The following is a 23901-nucleotide window of genomic DNA, read 5'->3' as shown; positions in this document are numbered from 1 at the left end:
AAAGGAACTCGGCTAATAGTTTATTTCTGCAAAAAAACACTATTGGATAAATCTGAAAAATGGGAAATAGCTTGCAGTGAAAGTAGGACTCCTGCCAGTTGCTGTTTTCTGAATTCATAGAATCATGCAACTGTTTTGTTGAAAAAGACCTCTAAGATCATCGAGTCCAACTATTATCCCAGCAGTGCCAAGTCCACTGCAAAATTTTGTCTGCTAGGACTGTACTATCACACAGTTTTAAAAGCTGCATGGCAAAATGGAACTCTCTGGTTTTATATGGTCAGTTGAAATTAAGTGTGACCCTTATCTTTTGTATTCCAGGCTTGTCTAACACTAACCAAAATTGTGGACTGGTTGGTGCTTTCTCATGGGATCCCTGTGACTGACAAAGGAGAGATTGTTGTGGTAGGTGTTTGCCTTGACTGTCTTGGTAACACTTGGCTGGGGCACAGACAGATGCAATTTTCAATGCAGCCACACTTTCACAGGACTCTTATGCCAACAGAAGCTGTGGGAGGGGAAAAATATGCCTGAGAGATGGGTTTTACAGTCTTTGGAATTTATCTTGTGGTTCCCCATATAAGTGGAATCCACATAGCCTGGGGTAGTGTAAGAGGAGGAAATTTGTCAAAGTTTGCTTTTAATTATGGAGCTCTACCATGAAATTTCTTTGGTTCATTTACCAAAGAAATGTAGGAAAACAACCAAATCTGCATAGTAATTAGCTTCCTAGTGAAATCCAAGTCACAGAGACTTGTTTGATAGCAATCCTCAAAGCATAGTTTAATGGTACCACCTAAAATGGGCTCAATAGGCTTTCATTTTTAAATCTCTACATAGCATATGTATGTGCGTATATATACACACATGTATAAAACACATAAAAATATATCTGCATCTCTATAACAGAGTCTGTTGTGCTTTCATATATGGTTTTTGATTTAATAGTTCCATTTCCTGTGTACTCCATATGTCCCACAGACTTCATATTCCAAATAAGGGAGAGAGATAATAAAATTATTTCCTTTTTGAGATAGCTACAGTTCTATATGTACTTGATAGCTAATTATTGATATAATATATTGGTTATATATATCATTATTGCTATAATATATTGGTAACTGTATCTCCAGTCAAAAAACATAGCACATATTTAGTTTCAGATCTTTTAGAAGGCAGCAAAACTTGTGTTTAAATAATGAAAACCTATCTGTTTCTCTGGTTTGGAGAAGGTCATCCTGCAAATTTCACTACAGTCACAAGTTCTGCATTATCCTTGCTCTGATATATGGCTATATGCAGAAGTAATGGCATTTTTAGATTTTTTTATTTACTTGAGCTCCTGACCTGCTGTTAGTAGCTTTCCATTTTTCAAGCAATGCTACTTTGGCTCACATTGATATTCTGGAAATAGTACTAAAAAGTCATACTTACAGACTAGCAGATTGTACCATATTTTTCCCTCCTTTTCTTTGAAACTGATGTTCTTGGCTTAGTTATCAAAGTGTAATGGTGTTCTTACTTGACTCATTTTGACTACTGGAAAAACCTCTTGTGAAAACATAATCATACCCTCATTGGCTTATATTTAAGTATTGAAGATTTAATGTAACAGTCTGTATGCTCTGCTTGAGTAACATATCTTAATATAAAACAGTGTTTCTTAATTATATAGCTAGTTTAAATATTTTCATCTTTTTTTTTTCTGCTCCATTGTTTAGTACTAAGTGGAAAGGTCTATATTTTCATGTCTTTCTTACAAGCAGAAAATCTAAATGGGAGGGGGGAAGAAGAGAGATAACATTTATTTTGAAGCCAAAATGTCTGATACTGTCCTTCATATCCCTTGCTTAAAAAAAGGTGAGGTTAAAAAAAGTAAATCTACAATTTTATTGTTTTCTTCTTTAATTTAACTAGTTGATTTAAAATTTAAATACAAAGAAGCAGAAAGAGGTGGTTTTTTGTCCCTCATAGTGCTATAGTTACTTTTATAAACTTTCAGCTTACAAGTAATCAGCTTTTTTCCTACTTTTAGAAAATGATGCTAGAAACATATAATTAATTCCTGATACTTAGAAACGTGAAGAAAATCCTTGTAAGAAGTGGGAAATGGCAAGTTTATACATGTCTGTGCTGGGGTCAATGATTTCTTGAAATAGTTCCTCTCCCATTTAGTGATGTACTTTACCCTGCATCCTGGGTATTCAGGGAGTGACCACAGCTCTTCTTGGTCTCCTTGTGGGAAACTAAATGAGCCAAGGTCCCTCAGCCTCTCTCCCTTCCTTCAGCTCTCCCCATCCCTCTTCTGAAGAGTCCCATCATAGTCATCTGCCTCTGCACCCATTCACCATTGTGCTCTTTCAGCAGTGCAGCTTGTTCTGTTCTCCCCTTGCTGTTTGTTTAGTTTTCTGCTGAGGTGCCTCTAAACATCCTTAAACTTCTCCGGGCACCATATCCCATTTTTCAAAACATGAGGGAAAAAACAGGTGTCATGTACTCTCAGGAGCTGAGTCCATTGTCTTGGAAAAGCATGCATAACTGGTCAGTCTTTTTTTCATTTTCTCAAACAAGTGGGAACCGAAGTTGAGTGTGTTATGTTCCAGCAAAAGTCAAACTGTGAACCTGTATGATCTTTCCTGGCCTTTGATCAGAGTGAGGGCAGCTCTGACATCTTGTGAGCATACACAGTTAAAATGTGCTTTGGGTTCTTGAATCTTTCTGCTGCCTTGCAAACCTATTTCACTGAAATGGCTCTAAGGGATTACTGAAATGGAGCATGTCCTGGCAGAGATCTGTGTTGGAAAATATTTGTGGCATACAGATGATCATGAGGTATTTGTGTAAAGAACAAGAACATACCATACATAGCTCAGATGATTAATACAAAGCAGAGAAGCATTGCCCTCTGATTTTTCTCGTCTGGCAGGCAAGATCCTGCCACTCTTGTCTGTGTGATAGTGAACACAGGGGGACAGCTCATTGATCTTTCCTAAGCATTTAAAGAGGCTTGTGCTCTTGTCATCTTCTTTAGACCTGCTTTCATAGCTTGCTCCTGCTCACTAATAGGGAGGGAAGGGAGCAGATGGGGAAAGTCAGAGTTTGCCAGTAAAATGCAAAATTCTTCTCTAGTGATCTAGTGTTGGCTTGAAATTGTCAGATTTTCTATTAGAGTTGATAATTTCTGTTCCATTGTTTATAACCTTAAAATAGTTCTAATGTTTCATTTCACTGTGGAAGGAAACAATCAAAATATTTTGTCTTTGCTTCAGATAAAGATGTTTTCTAAGTACCTGTCTGTAACATTAATGGCAGTTGAGACCTATATAAACTTTATCATTGTACCATAGTTTAGTGACAAGTGGGTGATCAAGATCTAGTCATACAGTAATAATTTGAATTCCTATCATAATCATCATTATTATTTTATGTCTTATAGCAGTAGCCAAAGAGACAACTTGGCTCAGTCCAACATAGGAAACTGGTAACTAAAATAAAATTTGATAAAGATGTAAATATCTGTCTACAAAAGTCAAAGTGTTTTTTCAGCCTGTGAAATAAAGAAAGAATTACATTGTGGACGTGACAAACTCATTCTGTGATGTCAGCCACCAAAGTTTGCAGAACTGAGTCTGGCTGTGAGTGTTTACTTTTTTGTATGGATGCTATGTATATGTGACATTGGCTTTTTGTAGTTTCTTCCAGGTTCTGTAAAATTGATCACCTTTCTGTTAAGAGGGGATTGCAAGAGTTAGTGGATGGTTTAATTTTAATTCTGAGAGTTGGGGATGGTTAATTTTCTTCAGCTCAATGTATGAGAAAGGAAATAGAGGACACTGACTACTGCAGATGTACAGAGTATTAAATGTGCTGGAATGTACTGGCAATGCATGAAGCAGGGAAAGAGGCACAAGTCAAGACACTCATCTGCTGTTGTGTATTTTGACCTTTATAAGGTTAAGTAACCACTGCACACCTTGCAGCAATTTTGTCTTATGCAAAAGAATCTCATTGCTGCATAACAGTGAGTTCCTAAGCTTTCACAAGCTTTCTTTCACTTCCAGTATTTTTGAATGCAATGTACAAAATGCCATTACAGAAGTACTTGAGAAATTTTCTTGTCCCTAGATTCAGACATTACAGTGGAGCCTCTAATTTTCTCTGATCAGTTTTCCATTCTCCTGGTAAGGTATTGATCCTAACAAGAATTGATAGCTCTTTCTGGTGTTCATATCATGTCAGTATTACTAAATCTTCCTCCCATCCCTAGCAGTTACAAATTCAGCTCTTCCTGCTTTCTTCTGGCTTGCATTTTGCGTGTCTCAATCCAGTTTCACTTTTCTGTAAAATTTGCTGGTTGGCTTGAAGTAACACTGCAGAATAAGAACTGCCAATGGGAGTGAAACTGCTCGAGAGATCTGGATCTCAGAGAAGGAAACTGCCCACTTCATCCCTTTCCTTTTCTGTCATGGTAAAAGGCTGATTTACAGCTTGCCATATTATTCAGCAGTCCTTTTAATGTTTCTGTTATAAAGTGAGGTGCTGGTTGCCATTTCTGTCAAGCCTTGAGCTCAGGGCTGGGGAGGAAGCAGGTTGGTGGCTGCTCTGTCAGGCATAAGCTGAGCTGCACAAGCAAGCTGGTTTTCTCAGGGGGTATGGAAAGAACTTCTCCAAGCACTTGGGAGCCCTCTCAAACCTCAGCACTTTCTGTTCCAAGCCCAACAGCTACTTTTCAACACCGCTTTCTTTAACCAAACAGCAAAAGCCAGTCTCCACAGAAGAAAACATTTCATTTTGAGTGTTAGTAGGGAAGGCAGGAGAGAGCACAAACTGTCTGTGTCACAGGATAATTATATTGTCTTATGCACTACATACCACTTTGCCTGCTTTTTCCATCTGCTAACTCTCTAACCACTGCTCTCTTTGCAAGAAGCCAGACCTCCTGGTTATTTCAGGTCACTAGCAGGTATTGTAGCATCCTCTTCAAACCAGCTCAGGTGATTCAGATCTGTGGTTAGAAGTTAAGCTCAGTTTGTTGCCCAGTATTAAAGTGTTATGCCCAAGTATGAGAGCCTGTATTGCTGTTCAGTACCTGGGTGAAGCGGTCTCTGCCCAGCACAATGAATTCTTACTCTAGTGCCATTTATCTGTGTCCATATTTGTTCCTTTTATAGTGCTTCAATTTTTTTATACTTCTTTATTAGCTATTTTTACAAATGGTTGGTTACTTTTATTAATTTCTAACAACCACATGGTTAGAAGCCCCATGTGTTCAGCTTTTGCTTAAAATGTTTTAAATCTAATATTTGGATGACTCCTGGTCTACATATCCTCATTTTCACTGTCTCCCATGAGCCTTTTTTAGTGGGGGTTTGGGGTTTTTTGTTCTTTTGAAGTACAGATAGATTTTGAATGTGCTGGTAGTTACTGAACTAGTTGTTTTGTCAGTCATATTCCCAAACTCCCCATTAACTCAACTGCATGACTTCAGCTATTAGACTTCATTGGTTTAGAGTTTATGTAGCACTGCCTTGGTTTGCAGCTGATCCCCTATGTCTGATGCTAAATCCTCCCTATTCTCTATCTAGAACAGAGTTTGGTGTGGCTGAAAACAACCCTGCATTTATTCTCTTGCATTATAGGCTCTTCCTGCACTGCTCTGGCCTTTCCCAGTGCAGTGAGTTCTGAAGGCCCCCAAGCACCTTGGTTCAAGTGGAGATGCTCTTGCTCCCATCTGTGCTCACCAACATAAGGGGTATACATTGCTTTGTGTCTCCTCTTTTTAAAGGAATGGCTTGTTCCAACTCTTTTGGAGAAGCAGCAGCCAGCTCCTGTGCTCTTCTCTCTTGTTTGTTTTTTAAAGTAGCACTGCTTTGCTCTTGCATCTATTTAATTGGTTTCCTGCTGGAAAGAAACTCAAGGGCTGCCTTTGCCAATTAACTAGGACAAAATACTCTGTTAGTAGACAATGTAGGACTTACCCAAGCATTTCAGAAAAGAAATGTGGGATACCTTTGATGGTTTAACAGTTGTTCTGTTCAAAGAACAGTTGTTCTTTGGTCGTGGGCTCTTGTCATTAAACATGCAACATGTTCCAGGTTTAGTTCCTTCCTGAAAGCTTTTTTTTATTTTAATGCATAGTTTTAATATTGACAAACTATTTAATCCCAATAACATGTCAAATTTTTAAGTCCTAGTCAAGCATTTACTGTCTTTGGTCAAAAAAACCAAACCCCAACAAAACCTAGAGAATGACTTAAGGCCTGTTACACAGGTCAGTCATGTGGTAGACTATATTTAGGAACATTAATAGCCATATTTAAAATGAAATTTCTATTATTGGCCTCCTAGATTGCTAGGTGCAATAACTTCAGCCAAGAAAGAGCAGTCAGATTGAGTTTGTTACTAGGAATATCTAAAAACCAACCACAAAACCTAATTTTAAACAGTGGATTGTAATCCATGCTATTTGGTTTAGAACCCCTTCAGCAATTCCTCTCTAAATGTCTGTTTTAAACCAATATGTCAGACCTCTGGCTGTTTTTTCACAATGTCCTGAACATAAAACACTTTGACCATTAAAGTAAATAGGAAAAAGTAACAACTAAAGAGCTTAAAAAATATATATATTTTTTTAGTACAGTGGATAATAGAGAGGTATGTTTGAAGAGGTGGGTGGTGGTGTGTGTACCATGTTACTTGGTTGGGACCATAATGAACAACCTCATCTGTGATCTTCCCAGCAGCTGGAAAGAGGGCAGGCTTCTGTGGTTTGTGTCTTGTTTGGTTTGGGAAAGCATGAGTTGAACTTGGAAAGTTTCCTACTATCTGAAATGTACACTTGACCTCTGGGAAGTGTAGAGTATCTTTGCCTACCACTTTAAAATTCAGTCTTTTAATCATAACTTTTTTAAGAAAAAAAAGTGTTGGTTTTTTTTTTTCTTTATTCCTTATTTCAGTGTTTACTTGACTAGATTGGTCTACTTTTTTTGGGCTGCATACAAAGGGATGGAAGCTACAGGGATCAGAACTGCTCGGACAAATACTGCATCAGAATACTTCCTGATGCCCAAACAGCTCTGCAGAAAATGGTTGCTCACTAAATTCAGCTCATGTTTTCTGAGGCAGAGAATTTAGTACCAAGGCTATTGCTATTAATTGTCTTACAGCTTGTTTGTATTGATGTAAACTTCTGTAACCTCTGGCCCACTGCAGTGTGCACCATGCAAACATAAGAGAATCTTTTCCCCACAGAGGAATTTGCAGTTGATTTCTGTTAATAAACTGTTTGGGACTGTTCTGCACCCATATGAATATATGTCAAGGTCCTGAAAAGGTTTTTTGCAGACATAACCCATGTCCAAGGTAAAAGGCTTGACATAGTTATTTTACATAAGGGGAAGCATGTTTTCAAAGAACTCTTAGCCTTTTCCTGGATTTTGTTTTTGTGGGATAAGCTTTAGTTACCTTTTTAGTTACCTTTTTGATGATCGACGTAGACTGATCATTTTTACCTATGGAAGGAGCTCATTTTATGAAGTGGCTTAGGGAAAATATTGTGCATGTAAATGCTTTAAATATAAGTATCACTGCTTTATTTTATTTCCTGAGGAAATAAGATTACTTAATTCTGATAATTTCACTTCTTCTAAAAACCATTAGGACTCACTGAAAAAGCTCTTTGTTTGACTTTTTGTTTGTAAAGCTTTTTTTTTTTAATAAACCCCTAGAATAATAGCCACAAGCTTAAGCTGTCCTAAAAATGCTTTTGTCCTTGCCAGAATAAGTCTATGCAAATTTCAGTTGCTTTATGCAGCAAACCAGATCTCTTTGCTGGGAAACTGAAGAGTAAGTAGGTGTTTTCCATCTGTGTGCCCAGTGTGCTTTCTGCTAGTAAGCAGGTCAACACTATGACCCACAAGATGTGCAGTGAGGACTGTGTTTCAGCATCCTTCTTGCCCATGTGCATGAGCACATAAAAGTTACAGATTGAGCAGGATGCGGGTGGTTTGTACAGATACAAAACCCAAAAGTGCTCCCCAAAAGTGCTCCAGTGGATGTTCAGCTTGGGGTGTATCCTGAACACCAGGACTGGCTATCAATTGCAACATCTGTGTTAATTTGGGGAAGGGGTTAATATGGTCTAGGGGTGCTAGGAGATGATGCAAAAAAAAAAAGGATGATGCAGGCAATTCCTCTCTTGAGCAGGCTGTCACATTCACTGCATACCAAATCTACAGCAAAGTACTCTGGTGTACTAGGTATTAATGCCTGCACCATTGGTACCTGAGTTGTTCCCTCTTTAACAGGATGAATTATGGGAGTATGTAGAAGATGTAAGGGATTGACTTAAGTGCCTTCAGCTTTCTCTTCATAGCAATACAGTGCTATGTAGTGCTAGGCTACACTAATACACAGATGCCCTGCTAAGGTAGCATCCTTTTTTATTTATATTTTTATTGCAATTCAAATTGATTTTGCTAACTTGATGTTAGAAAAGCTTTATTTAAATGATTTTTTGATAGCTGATTCTATTGGTATATTCCTAGAATAACTTTTGACATCTTTTCTGTTTGTGTAACTCAAAAGCCAAGTCTCTTCCATAATAGTAAAGGTTTAAATCCCAAAGATGGAAATAAGAGTGGGTCAGGCTGGAAGGGACCGCAGTAGATCATGCAGTCCAACCTCCCTGCTCAAACAGGGTCATCCTGCAGGGCACAGGTTTGTGTTCAGACAGTTATTGAATTTCTCCAGGTTTCTCTGGGAAACCTGTTCCTGTGCAGTTACCTCCACAGCAAAGAAGTTCTTCCTCGTATTCAGGTGGAACCTTCTGTGCATCAGTTTCTGCCTACTGCCTCTTATCTTTCCCTACCGATTAATTTATTTAGTGAAGTGATTTGCCACTGTAGAAGCTTCAGAAGCTTGTTCTTAACATTTTGTTGTAAATGAGGAAGGAAACTGTAGTTCAAGTGCCAAAATTTAATTTTTGATCTTAATTTGCTACAATTATTCATTAGTAAAAGGAGAAAACTAAATGTAAACTATAAGTAATAAACTGGAGACCAACACCTGTTGACTTTTGAGCTGTCCTCAAGTGTAGAAAGTGTTACAGGGGAAATCACAATAGAATTTCTCTGCATGTGTTTCCAAAATCAAGAGGTCTGTAACTTACTGTATCTGTTATCTAGACAAGGGGAGCCCTGAAGGGAGTATTTCCATCACTGTGGTGATTCTGTGCTCTTTTTTTCTTCCCCATTATGCTTTCAGTCATCTCTATGTGCCCTCAGTACTTCAGCCTTTGGTTTTGGTATCTCTGCCTGTGTGGCTGCAGAGGCTTTAGGCTTGGTCTCTGCCATGTGCTGCTGCTTTCTGCAGTAAATGAGGGCTATATATGTGTATTGTACTGCAAATGTTGTTTTAAGATAGGGAGGGAGGAGCTGGAAGCATTACTGTGCAACAGTAATATTACTGTGAAGAATTAGAGCTGGGGCTGATGTTGAGGCTAATATATTATCTCCCTGAGAGTACTGTTACATGCTGATTCTCTGCAGAGGGATGAGTGCAGGAAAACATGTACTCAGGCAGCTAATGCACTGCTCATCCCCCCCATCCTCTGCTCAGCAGCCCATGTGGTGTGGTAGGTGCCATCTGAAGTGTGTGTGTGTGACTAAGCTGCATGAGCTGTTCAGTTATGCAGTAAGTTTGGGACAGAAGAGGTTATCAGTTATTCCTTATAAATCTTGTGTTCTAATCATCAGATTTTTTTTTTGTGCATGCAAACTTAGTGGTTCACACTGACAGAACTCTCCCTTGAATGTGTTTGTTGAGGGTCTTGCAAGGCCTGTGCTAAATTACTTGACCAGACCATCACTTAGAAGAGAGAGAAACAAAGCATCTGTCCCTAATCTGAGCACTGTTGTATATTAAACATCTGTCTTTAAGTTCCCTGGCCCGTGTGAGTGACATATCTGTTCACAGGCATGTGCTGGCTGTCATACAAAGACATGGAGACACATAGTTGGAACATGGAATTCTGGATGTGAGAGATGAAACTTGGAACCAAACACCGCTTTATTCATCAAGGTAGCATGGCTGAGATATTAACATAGACCAAAATATAGTTAAATTTTGTAGCACTGTGCTTAGAGGCAAAATGCCCCATTGCCAGAGAGGAAAGGAGCAGCCAGTTGCCTAGTAGGACAGTGAGGGTGAAGAACTGGATTGTGCTACAGATGATATGGTGGGAAGAGGGCAGGCTCCTTCGAGCAGGAGGAAGTTAGAACAGGAGATAAAAAGACAAAACTTCTAGGGGGATGCTGTGCAAAAAGAGAGATTTGAATCCAGAGGCATCAAGTGTGTCAGGCCAGAGATTTGTTGTAAAGTGTCCTAGCTGATAGTTGTAATTTTTGTCATGTAAAGCATCAGATTATATGAATAATGATAAAAATATTTTGTTCTCTTATCTATTTTTAAATTTAGGACTAAGTAAGAAAAACAGTGAGTAGCAGCTAGTGTTGATCAGACTAAATCCTGTCTGCAGGATGTACTGAGCAGGCTATATCAGTTTATTCAGTGTTGGGGCAGGGGTATATGTACTGATATATAATTCAGACCACTGCATAGCTCAAGCCATTTGGTTTATTATTAGGGGACAGAATTCTTACAGAAACATGTGTGGTGGTTTGGTTTTGGTTTTTTTTTCCTGTTTGTGTGGGTTTTTTCCCCTTGACTGAGGTGCCTGGTATTAGAAACACTGTCTTCCTCTGAAGGTCTTCAAAATCACTTTCCTTCCTCTCTCTGAATAAGTAGTGTAGGCAGTTATCTGAAAATCTGCTGTTTTAGGAACCAGCAGCAGCATAACTATCTTGGGCAGTCTAAATCCCATCCTAAGTTTTTCCTTATGCTTAGTCGTGTCTGTCACACCAGCATGGTGAATGAGTGTGTATACTATGTCATCTAATTCACAGGGTGAAACAGTATGACACAAGCTGATGGTTTGGAAGAGAAGCTGTGACTTCTCACTAGAGTTGCTGGTTTTAGGAATGGTTTTGGAAAAAGTAAAAGTAACTTTCCACGTGATTGTAATGAGTGCACAAAACAGATCTATAAAAATTTACTCTATGAAGAATCTTTCTCTTTTCCTGTCTTTTGGCAATACATTCTTTCTACTCCTATTGATTAAATGTGCTCTCTTGGCTCTTCTCCCTCTTAATACTGTTTATGGAAGATAACTCTTCAGAGCAAGGGAAACCTTTAATCTCTGAGGGGTAGATATGGGACATGAGACCAGGAACTTGTCCATACTGTGGAAGATGCTGTCTCTTACCAATACCTACCTACCTGGAATTTTGTGGTTGTTACTGAGTCAAAGGAACAAAGACCTACAGGGAAGTTAACCATACTTCACCTCACTCTGCTGCTTTCAGCCAGCAGCATATCTGCTTTGCATTTCAGATCTAGCATAGGAAGGGATGGTGCTTGGGTATGTGCTGTCTTACAGCTAGTGCAGGAGCTGTTGTTCAAACCTGAGCTCCACTGTTAGTATGCAAGTGGGAGGGTTTGTGGTGGGTTTTTCAATCCCATGTACTCATCTGAGACTTGTGAAGTACAATGGAGATACAGCATGCCTTAAGCATGCATTTTGTCATAGTTGCAAGTAAAAGAACAGTTTTGATTTCCTTTTGAGAGGTGGTCCAAGTGTCTCAGTCAGAACTAGGGTTCCATTCCCCTTGCTCATATTTTCAGTTTCACAGTAACTTTGCATAGCTTTAAATGTAGTTTCTAGCTTGAAGCCTCTAAGGCTTTTCTCTTTCCCCCAGGAAGAAAGCTCTTACAGAGCTCAAACTTGGTGTTATTTGGACTTTGTGTAAACATGGGTTTACTTTTCTGGGAGAGTCAGCTGTGGAGAAGGAAAAAGCTTGTGGTATGTCAGAGCTTCAAACTGCTCCTTACTGATTTATTGCTTGGGTGGAGACAGCCCAGAGTGCATTAATTCATCAATTCTTGTAAGCAGAGAGGAGGGAAAGAATTGGAGGAAACAAGAAAGGGGTAGAGGGGAAAAGAGTTGGGGAAGAGAAAATAAAAACATGGGGAAATATAAGGGATGGGAGGAAAGACATAGCAAAGCAATTGATTTTGAGTGGGTGGTATAGGAATTTCTGGAAAATAATAAAGTGCTTCCCTAGAAAGCAGTGGAATTGTCTGTGCCCTTCTTATTACTGTGGCCTTTACATGCTAGGACACTATTTGGTCTCAAGTCACTTCTGACTACCAGATTACATTGAGGGGTTTTTGCAGCTGTGCTTAGGTTACAACTGACTTTAAGATCAGTCTGCTTTAGATTGGCTTCATCTTGGCTCACTTTAAGACCTGTGCAGCTAATGTTCCCTTCTCTAATATACTCAGAGCTTAAACATTTTGACTGTTAGTGATTTAACCTGTGATCTCCCTCACCTCTGTATATATTTTGTATATTATATTTTATACACCTATAGCTGTACAGTAATTCAGATATGGTGCCTTGGTATTGGTCCCAGTATTCAAAGGCAGTGGTTAACTGCAGTAAAGTTTATGGAAGTCTCTGATATGGATCTAATAGTTTGATGACTCTTAAAGCAAGAAAATGAGACAGGCAGGCTTGTTCTCTCCGGACCAAAATGTGTTGCACTCGTGCCAGTTTTAGATCCAGTTGCAAAACCAGTTCTACAGTGTCCAGGTTTTTCTCTCCATATTATGTAGGATGGAGTTTTCCCACCCAGCAGAGATGAGGAGGCTTTTAAAATGCATATCATCCTGACCTCACTGTTTCAAATTATCTTAAGCCTTGTGCCTCTGGCTGCTGAGAGGGCTCTGTGCAGAGGATCTAGGACTCCAGTACTGGGAAATGGCATAGTGCAAGGGCTTCCCAGCTTTTGCCTGAGGTCATCTGCTGCTCCAGTGCTTTTATCATCTCTTAGATAGCAAACATTGATTAGACACATGAATTCTGAGCAATGTTCTTTAGTAGTTACACACCTGTCCTTTTGTTCATGTCATCTTTTGGGAATATTGAATGTTTGGGTCATATTGCAGCGGGATTCCATTTCAATTGTTATTTTACTCTGTATAGAAGTACACTACTTCTGAGATGAGCTGCAAAGTTGATCTATTTCAGCTATTTTCTCGAGATTTCTCCGGTCTTTCCTATGTTTTCAACTATTTTACTTATTACACCATTTTTCTTTTTATTATATTTATTTTTTCTTACCTTTGACTCTTCCAATTCTTTCCTTTCTGCCTGTTTGCTTTTCACATTTACAGTTTCTTTCAGATGAAATTAAGTGATTTTCTTTTTTTCTTTGAAATGTTTTCACCCTTGCCTACAGGATCTGAATAAGAGCCTCACCCAGTTTATTTCAGGTTGCTGCTGTTTGGCAGTGCTACAAGAAGCCACAGTGGCACCAGTGCTGGTGACAAACATAGGAAAATGCAAGGTCAGGAAAGTCTTTGGCTCTGTCACATTCACTGATTGTATTTTTTGGAATATGTGCAAGGATCTAGCTCTCTGGGGCACTTCTGCATGGACAACTTATGGCATATCTATTTGTAGTATTCTTTTGAAGGTGGAGTTTTAACAATCTCTTGTTTTCTGTATTTGTCACAATATCTTTTCCTCTCTACCCACCCATGTATTTGATAGGCAGTATTCTCATATCCATAGATCTAGAAACTGTCCATTGCTTTTTTAATCTTGAAAATCTTTTATGGTCTGTGCAGTTATCAAACTCCATTGTCTAAGGTTTTGGCAGGGGTGGTTGCTGTATATAATATTCTAATTTCTCTAGAAAGCAAACAAGAAAAAATTTACCCAGGTAGTTAGCAAAGAAATTAGTGTTAAGTGTTTTTCTTCTTTTAGCATGCCCTAAAAGCGATTTGTCCCTGAAGCAATCCACTAGATTTATTCTGTTTTGCACTCAATGTTACTGTTCAGATACCATTTATCAGTGAAAAGACACATTCTTCCTTTTTTTCTTGGCATTGGAATGTTTCAATGTAATCTTTATACATTTATATATTTATACACCTATATCTGTACACATATATACATATACATGTGTGTGTGTGTATAATACATATATAAATATTTAAAATACAGGATTTTATCAGTCAGGGAGGTAAAGAAAAGAAACAAAGTGGCTACTCATGAGTGGACTAAAGTCCCTGGAATAATTGTTTCAACTCAAAGTAAGATTTTTGTTTCCCATGTGCTTTATTGTCTGGGAGACTGCAGTTGCTGACAGTGTTCTAAAGCTTTTATACATGGTCTTTTATCTCTTCTGGGCTTGGGCCTTGGAATAGCTTGAAGACAAGAACCTGGAAAGGTTGAAGTTGGTGGTTAGTCTGTGTAGGGACTTAAAGGCTAGGTCTGAAGAGCTCACAATAGACAAAGCTGACATGACTTTCTGCACTACTCTAAGTTGAAGTTTCATACATGTAGAAAAGTTATGCCTATAAACAGCAGCCTATTAAACTGCTGGAATAAAGAATGGGGCTTTAGTGGAATTGTCTGGAATTCAAAGGATGATACCTATCTGCTGGACTTGTGCAGTTGATTGTGGATCCGATTTTTGAATGAGTTTGGAGACTTAGGTAGGCATTTGACAGGTTGACAGGATTTAAGAATGCAAGGAAGGCAAGCATCGAAACTCTGAAGTTAGTAATCCCTAAACATCCATGTAAATCAGTCCTGTATTAGTGTGACTGACACCTATCAAGAAGAGCAATTCTGCTTTGCCAGGCAGTTCTGCAAAGATGAAGACTTGGAGACACAGCTACTGCAGTGATAGATGCCAGTAATTAACTGTGACTGATAAGTGAGAGATACAGAGTCTGCCTGCCAGTTTGTTATTGTAAAATCTACCTGGTGGGTGGATGTAGTAATTAATTTGCTATATAAAGTGACTTTAAAATGACCTTATCTGTGATATAGTTGCATAATAAAAACTGGTGCCACCAACACAAAACATTTGCAAAGTGGTCAATTATGTCATGTAGGCTTCTTTCATGTGATCCTTCTGAAGATCTTTGGAAAAGCCTAGGAGCAATGGAAAATGGCATCAAGTTGTAGCTCTGACAGAGGGGTAGCAAATAATGCAAGCCCCAGGACTGTTGCTGAATGCCCTCAGCCACCTGGATCATGGGGGGGGGTAGTCCCTGCTGCCCTGAGGGTACAGCCCATAGCTGTGGGATCATGTGTGATGAGCCATAGCTGTGGCTGCAGAGGAAGGCTCAAAGTAAAAAATACTCACTTAAAAGAAGTGGTAGGCAGTGTCAGTTCCAGAGTGCACTGTAGTAGCCTTTCTACAGATGACTGCACTTCAGACATCTGTGGGCTTCTTTCACGTAAGTAAAATTACGTCGGTTTTTGTACAGTTTTATATTTTTATAATTATTAGTGGGATAAATGTATAGTATAGAAACATACTTCATACATGAAAAGAATCCACACAATTGTACAAACAGATGACTTTATATAGGAGGAAATGCAGTCTGTATTATATACTATTTTAATCTATAAATATTTATTCACAATACTAAAACCGTACTATAGCAGATGTCTGATTTCATCTAGCAGCCAGTATTACTTTAATTGGAGTTATTTTGATAAAGAAGGACAAGAAGATTGAGACCAAATATTAAATCCCATTTAAGTCCCTTCCTTTGATTTCTATTTTCATGCTTTTCATCATGTCAATAAATTCAGATTAAGTTAACTCCTTAAGGCAGATGACTTAAGTGTACCTGATTAACTATCTGTTTGGTAGGAGTGGGAACTGAGGCCCTTAATTTAGAAATTAAACTCATCCCTGACCTAAAGCTGAAATTGAGATTCTGCTGAAATCTCTATTTTGAGTCTTGCTTGGTGGAAAAGACCCACCAGCAAGTGTGCTGCATATGACTTGTATTTATCCCTATTTTCTAGTCACTTTTCTCACATAGGCAGTCATGCATCCTAAGTGTTGATGATGCAATTGCAGGTTTAAATGTACAATGCTGTGCACTTGACTAGTGTACAATAAAAAAATCATATTGTTTTATGATTTCTTGAATGACTTTTATGAAGAAAGTTGCATTATTTTCTGCTTCCATAGGAGTTTTCACAGTATTTCTGCTTCACTGTTTTCTGAAACTCTTTGAGGCCTAAAAAGAATTGTTCTATTCAGATGTTATCAGCCACTTGTTCTCTCACTAGAAAATGTAGTCTGTGTAGGCGGACCAAAAGCTGAGGCATTACTGTTCAGAAATAGTTCATATTCACTTAATTGACTAATTCTTCAGAAATAATGAAAGTTTCCTTTTCATTCCATGCACATCTCCAGGAGTGCCTAAGAGTCACATTCATATATATTTTGTTATTACAGTAAGAAGACTTCAGTCCCTTCTCTCTCTTTACACAGAGGTTTCCTTTCAGTGTAGATATGCACATGATTGAAGAATTAAACAGTCATTAGTCAGGTTGTTAATTATTTATGACAAGACTGCTCTGAACAAACTCTTACTAAAGCTATTTCCTATGCTTCTGACTTCCAGTTTGCTTTGGGATGCTTTCCCAGAAAATCACGTGCTATCTTACCATATATCTTACAAATTCAATACTACCAGATGCGGACCACAGTCAGCAAAAATCTGTAAATGGGATTGACCTTGACTGCAGTAGAATTGGGAGTTTGAACTGATGACCAACTTCTGTTCTGATTTTCTGTGCCTCTAAGTCTGATTTGGTGTATCTGCTGTCAATATTGATGTTTGGACTGAGTTTGGCAAGCAGCACAATCTCCAGTGAACTATGTATTTAGTGTGCTGTTGAGCTGTACCTTCACTAGCATTATTTCTTGGGACCTTCTAATAAACAGCCAAACCATGGGGCAGAATTTTGTACTGGCTGTTTGTGTAACTAGTGCTGTCAATCAACACAATGATGCACCAAGATGTTTTTCAATATCTTGTTCCTCTAGAAATCCTTTTCTGTAAATCCTGTTACCTTGTCTTTCTTGCAATTATTTAGCATTCTCCCTGAGATATTGCACATCCCTAGAAAGCATGAGAATGCAATCTGAAGCCATAAGAGGCCACAGTTGTGGAACAGTAGGAGTTTTAATCTGGTTTTGAAAGAAGGGTTTTTTTCTACTTTTCTCTTACAAGTTTGTGGCTTGGTTTTATGCTTTATTTTTTTTTAAGCTTTTTAAAATGTTGTGATGTAAACAGAGAAGCTTATTATTTAGTTGCAGCAGTGTGCTGGATGATCATGAAACAAGACCTAGTCCATGCATTGAAAAGCTTCATTCTCTGTTCCTTTACAGGGGTACCCAGGAGAGATGATCCAGTGGGGTGTGGAGGTTTTTTGTACAAGCCTTTTTAGGCTAGGTGGCAAATTTCTTGGTCCTTGCTTTAAAGGCATCAGTGACATTGTGTCCTCTCCTTGCCCCATAGTGAATGTAAAATTTCCTTATTAAAAGAAAGTGTTTGGCAAGGAGGGGAGAGCAGGAATGGCTCTGCTACCATTTGAGGCTGAATTCGGATTTTGCTCGGTTATCACCATGTCTGAATTCAGCATGGAATACATGCCAGCTGTATGGGGCAGCTGATTTCTGCTGGTCTATTGAAAGCCAACTTGAAAGGCATTTTAATTTGATTGGTTCTTGCTTTGCAAAAGAGAAAGAGGAGAAATATTTGCCAGTGAGGTGTTATTGCAGTATAGTTGTTCAGCAAAAGTGGAATTAGGAATTAGCACAGTGATACCAGTAAACCTCTACTGAATATCCTAGAAAAGGAGGCTAAGCCTTGGGGCTGGAAGCTTGATATTTTCCCTTTGTTGTCACTTATTGACCCACACTGAATATGTATTTTTTTTTTCTGAATTGAACCATGCCATACATTCAGTGAGCTTTAGTCTGGATTGTGTCAGATTCTACATCTTAACTATAAAATTTGCTGTGATTTTGGTCTGCCTGATGTATGCAAGTGCATCCTTAAGGTAATCTGTCCTTTGTTGTTCATTTCTTGGTTTCATCTACTTGGAACCATAAGCATCAGATATGCAATAGACTAGGCAGGACAAGCAAATAACTAATAGCAGACAGTTCAGATGTGTTTGGTCACTGCTTCTCAAATACCTCCTGAATCTGTGTATGTCAGATAAACCAAAGTTTGGAAGAAGGAAATTGGTTTTGCTAGTAATTTGTGAGTGAAATGAAAAAGTAGTGGTGAAGCATAGAAGCAGTCTAGTAGCCTTAGAAATCATGGGGTTACATTCATATCACCATGTCAGATTTTCATGTTGAGGTCTCAGAAAAGACTGCACAGCACAAGTTGTATTTTGTGAGGTGGAGCCATTATTCATGTGTTGGTCTGTGGGGCTGTTCCATGTTTTTGCTTTGAAACAGCGTTGAGTTTGTGTGTGGGCTTTCAGAGGAAGCGCTCTAGAGCAGCCCTGGAAATGGGGTTACTTAACCCTTATTCTCTTGCCCCTTCTCCCTGTTGACTGCACTAGGAAAAAAAATCCTTGGCTGGTACTTATGTACATCATAAACGACATCTTCTAATGAATTGGACTGAATGGGAGGGCTGACAAAATCTTCACTTTCTTTCAGAAATGTTAGGGACCTTGGTGGAGTCATGCCTACCATTAATTAAATATCAAAAACTTGGACTTCAAAGAAATGTTTATGAAGCCTGCATGTGATTTCTTGGGGGACAAAAAGCACGCTTTTCTTGAACATTTGCCTAAATCTAGTCAAGTAAGCATTAGTTTGTTGCAGTTCTGAAGGTTTGCAAAGTTCACAGATATGACTTAAAAATTAGCAGTTCCTGCAAGGAGTTGTGGAGGCAGAGGGGAAAAAAGGAGGAAAAAAAAGAAAACAAACCCCAAAAAAACTGTAACTGTGATTTGAGTAACATAACTGTTGGTGTAACGATGGTAAGGAACCACCTAATTTTGGGAAGGAGGAAGGCATGATAATGTGAACCTTTCAGCAGCTTGGGATGTGAATTTTCTATGTTCAGGAGGTCAATGTCACAGTGATAAAACATTACTAGTAAATATGTTGTTAAAATGTGATGTACTCCATAAGTTACCGTAGATGTTTTGGGGGAGTGTGTGGGCTTTTGTTTTGTTTTTCTTCATGTAAAATTCATAAATTAGCTTTTCTCTTTGGGAATACATTTCTTACATGTGAGATTTTCTTTCTGCTTAGTCAGTTGACAACACACCATCTGGGCCCTGAAGCCTAGGATAAAGATGCTCTGCATGATCCTATCCTATCACTGTCTTGAGGGTGATATATAAGTTATTTTAGCCTCTTCTTATAGCTCACTTTGTGCTCTTATTTGCCCCAGATGGTTGTGGCTACAACAAAGTTGTGCTCTCAGCATATTGAAAGGGTTGTAGGAAATTGCAGGCTAAAACTTGCAGTGTACTCAAAATATTTATTGTTCTTGCTAAAATTAACAGCAAACTGATTGATCTGTCATGCTCCTGGGAACAAAAATATCTGGCTCTGTGAGTTGAAATATCATCGTGCTGGAAAAGGGCATAATAAATTCCTGGCTTATGAAAGACCTTTTGAGTCTTGCCTGGGTAGCTGAGGTTAAGGAACGTCATGAGAAAATTTTAACGTTTGTGAGAGAAAGCTTGTAGCTAGTGATGAAAATCACAGGAATTGGAAATGGGATTTTTGTGTTTGTAATGTGTGACAAAAGCCTGTGGCCTGAGGGTAGAGGGTATTCTGTTTGCTTCATATGTTTAGTGCATTGTGTGTGGGGTTATTTTTCCTGCTTTCTATATGCCAATTCTATCAGGCAGAGGATATACAAGGGAATGCAAGTGCTGGCACTGTCAAGTTAACTATTGCTGGTTAGTTTTATATTAAGTTGGTTGTTGGAAAAAACAAGCTCAACAGGCAATATCTGACAATGTGATTTTCGATGGCAGAGATGTACTGACTATCAATATAAGGAAATAATGGAGTATCTTTATTTTTCTTCAGACTGCTCTGCAATGACTACAGCAAGATACAGGCCTACCTGGGACTTGGTACTTGACCCATTAGTGTCCTGTAAGCTCTGCCTTGGTGAATACCCCGTGGAGCAGATGACAACAATAGCACAATGCCAATGCATCTTCTGTACCCTGGTGAGTTTGTGCTCTTTATTAGATATAAAAGAACATGACATAAGTTTAACTGCAGAAATATAGGGTGTTTCTGCTGGGGGGGGCTCACCCTGAAGTATTGATCATGTGGTGGAAATAAATACTGTTGCTGTGTACTTGACACAAAAGCTAGGAAGTAAACCTTTGTTTACCTGCAATAAAAAATAAATAAATTATTCAGCACTTTAGTATACTGTATAGTTATCTGCTTACCAAGGTTATTCACACTTTCCCTTTTATCTATCAGTGGCTTGGATCTGGGGGTGGTTTTGGTGCTCCTTATGTACCTTATAAAAAACAGCTTCTAGTTAGTTGGACTGAATAAGAGGGCTGACAAAATCTTCACTTTCTTTCAGAAATATTAGAGACCTTGGTGGAGTCATGCCCACATTTAATTGAATATCAAAGACTACTGGTGGTAGTTTTGTGATTGATTGGGTTTTTGTTGGGTGCTGAGGTCTTTGTTTTAATTTCTTTTTTTTAACTTTAGAAGAGAATACTCTTTCAGTTGAAAGGGATCACTTCAACCATGATCTGTGGTCCAACTGCCTGGCCACTTTCATGGATCATCAAAAGCTAAAGCATGGTGTTAAAAGGCATTGTCCAAATACCTCATAAACGCTGCTCTAGGAAGCCTGTTCCAATATTTGGTCACCCTCTCTGTAAAGAAATGCTTCCTTATGTCCAGTCTGAACCTTGCCTGGTGCAGCTTTGAACCATTCCCATGTGTCTTGTCAATGGATACTAGGGAGAAGAGCTCAGCACCTCCCTTTCTACTTTCCTTCCTCAAGAAGCTTTAGAGAGCAATGAGGTCACCCCTCAGTCTCATTCTCTCCAAACTAGACAAACCTCAGGTTCTCAGCTGCTCCTCACAGGATACTCCTTCCAGCCCTTTCACCAGCTTTGATGCTCTCTGGAGATACATCCGAGGATCTTCACATCCTGAAGTGGTGGGGCTCAGAACCCCACCCAGTGCTGAATGTGGAGCTGAACTCTGAACACAGTGGGACAATCACCTCTTTTGACCAGCTGGCAATGCTGGGTTTGGTGATCCCAGGATAGGCTTTGCCCTCCTGGCTGCTGTCTCACATGGAGCTGCTGTCACCCAGCACCCCAGATGCCTTTCTGCAGGGCTGCTCTCCAGCCACTCCTCTCCTGATTCATACTTGTGCCTAGCATTACTTCATACCGGGTGCAGAAACTGACAATTCAACTTGTTAAATTTCATGCCATTAATAGTTTCCCTGCTCCTATTTATCTAGATCCTTCTTCAAGGCATCTTGCCCCTCAACAGAATCAGCAGCAGTTTCCAGTTTTGTATCATCATCAAATGTGCTAATGGTACGTTTGATTCTTGGGTCGAAAACATTGAACACAACTGACACTAGAGCTGAGCTCTGAGGAACAGTGCTGGTGCCAAGCAAATGTAGTTCCATTCACTACAACCTTTGGAGCCCAGTTTTACTCTCAGCTCATCTTGCAGCTGGACAGCTTGTGCAGAAGAGTGCTGAGAGGGACAGTATTTACTACTTTGAAAAGCTTTACTAAAATCCAGAGAAAGTACATCCACTGCCTAATCCTTAATTCCAGGCAGATGACCTTGTCATAGAAGGTTATCAAATTAGTTACACAGTCTTTCTCTTTTTGATCTTATGTTGATGGTGCCTGATGATTGCATTGTTCTTTAAATGCCTTTCAATAGTACCAGCATAGCCATGCACACGCTTGTAACTAGGGAAGTATTTAATGTATTACAGATTCTAATCTCACTGGATCATAATTACAGTCACAAAACAGGCTTCCATTACCATATTGTACAAATGCCTACCCAGAATAACAAGAATCTTGTCAGTTAAATACAAAACACTGGGAAACATGTGTAGTATTTGACAAAGAACATCATCATCACAGTTAATGAATATTGCTAGTTTAGGAACAGAGGAAACTACCCTAGTCAGTTCTCATCCCTAATACTGAATTTAAATTAAAATTTTAGTTCATTAAATATTGCAATGGGTGCAATTTTACACCAAAATCCTTGTAATGATGGTTCAGCAGAGGAAAAATTTGAGTATTATCAGTAAGCATATAACTTGTGGAATACATGATGCTCAGACTTTAATTTCCCAAGAGTTTATGATATGGTATTATAGACTCAGACATGGGATTGGGTGACTTTTTTTTTTTAATTAATTTAAAAAGTCCTTCCTAGAAAAGTTTTTTGGTGTGTGTTTTTAATACTTAAGATCAAAGATTTTAGTTTGTTTCATTTTTTTCTTCATGGAAATAGTACTATTTTTTAATAGTAGATTTCATTTTTCCTGATGGCTATTGAAGATATAGGAGGCAGCCAATGGAACAGGTAGATCTACTGTGAAAGAAATGTTGCTCAAGCATGCAAAAGCATATAAAATAAAAGGCTTTATGAAAACTCTTCTCTTCAAGTGCTTACAGATGAGTGTTGTGTTTCTCCCTGGTGCTTGAATGCAGATAATATTTAAATGCCAGTTTTCAGTAACATTTCCGTGGCAGCAGAAGGATTGGGCTACCAAATACATTTTTTCATCTTCACCTTGCTCCCTTCAATGTTTACTGTCATCCCCAATCTTCTAATTTTTGGTTAGAATGTGGTTACTGACTCTTACAGCTGTTTTGAAAGATATAACCAGTTACAGACATCAGATATGTAACCTTCACCGATAACCTGTTCTTAGCAGCTGATATAGTAATCTGACTGATGACATGGAGCTTGTGTTTTGAACTCTGTTCAGGTGGAATCATAAGCCAGTTTTTACTAGTATTTGATTGACTCGAATAGTTCGTTCAGCTTTGTCCTGTTTAAAGAAATTTTTGTAGTTTGTCTGCCTCTTGTTTGCCACTAATAAGCTTTATATAGTGACAATTCAGTGCCCTGAAAAAATTTTTTGTCCTAAAACTTTCTCATGAATTAATAGATTGTATTACCCTTGCTTTCCTTGATGACGGTGAGGGAGGTATTAAGAATCAATCCCAATAAATGCAAGAGGCAACAGGCTATAAACCTGTTACAGCCCAGGCCTTCACCTGAAACCCAAGGCCTTCATCTCTACCTTTGGGCCAGCCTGAAGGTTGATAAATTGCCAAAGAAAATACTCCCATGAGTCTAGCAAGATTGTTTGGCCTATTGACAGTCGTTAAGGAAGAGTATGACAGATGTATGCAGAATCCTCCACTGGTGTTCCTTCAGCAATGATTCCCAGAAACACCAGGGACACTGTGTATGAACTGTGCTTTGTAAATGGCCAAACAATCAAAAAGAGTAGCCTTTTGACTCGAGATTTTGCATGGACTTTATGTACGGTAGATCCAGTTCATCTCTGCTTTGTTCTTGTTTGACCAATATGTAGTTTTCTTCAGGCTTCTTTTTTTTTTTTTTTTTTACATTAACAGTGGTCTTTCCAGGAATATGAGCAAAAAAGAAAAAGGAATGTCCATAGAAGTATGAGGACTACTTTTACTACAGCTTTTACCACTAGCTCTAGCCCTTCTGTCTAAATTACAGCCAGCTGAAACAACATGAGTATGTACTACAAAGAGATCTTTCAAGTGTAGTACTACTGCTATGTTGGCAGCATTTGGATCAATGTACAGGTCTCTCAATCCTATATTTCTGTCTGCAAGTCTTGACTCTTTATAATCACAGAAGTGCTGTAGTAAAGATACCATGAAGGATTGTC

At 38.7% G+C, this 23901-nt stretch overlaps 1 protein-coding gene across 2 annotated transcripts in view; it reads left to right on the top strand.

Annotated features, from left to right (window-relative positions):
• Window positions 1-23901, top strand: part of RNF144A (ring finger protein 144A) — a 62339-nt gene that overhangs the window by 14400 nt on the left and 24038 nt on the right. The window contains exons 2-3 of one of the 2 annotated variants that reach the window (XM_066547242.1): window positions 322-405; window positions 20022-20167. In XM_066547242.1, the coding sequence (XP_066403339.1) occupies window positions 20033-20167 (135 nt within the window). In that variant the 5' untranslated portion in view covers window positions 322-405; window positions 20022-20032. The remainder of the gene's footprint in view (window positions 1-321; window positions 406-20021; window positions 20168-23901) is intronic. The other variant, XM_066547243.1, reaches the window with a different exon arrangement.

Source organism: Molothrus aeneus, chromosome 3 (assembly GCF_037042795.1).
Source record: "Molothrus aeneus isolate 106 chromosome 3, BPBGC_Maene_1.0, whole genome shotgun sequence".
NCBI lineage: Eukaryota > Metazoa > Chordata > Aves > Passeriformes > Icteridae > Molothrus > Molothrus aeneus.
Note: the sequence above shows the minus strand (reverse complement) of the source record. Positions and strands in the feature narration are given on the sequence as shown.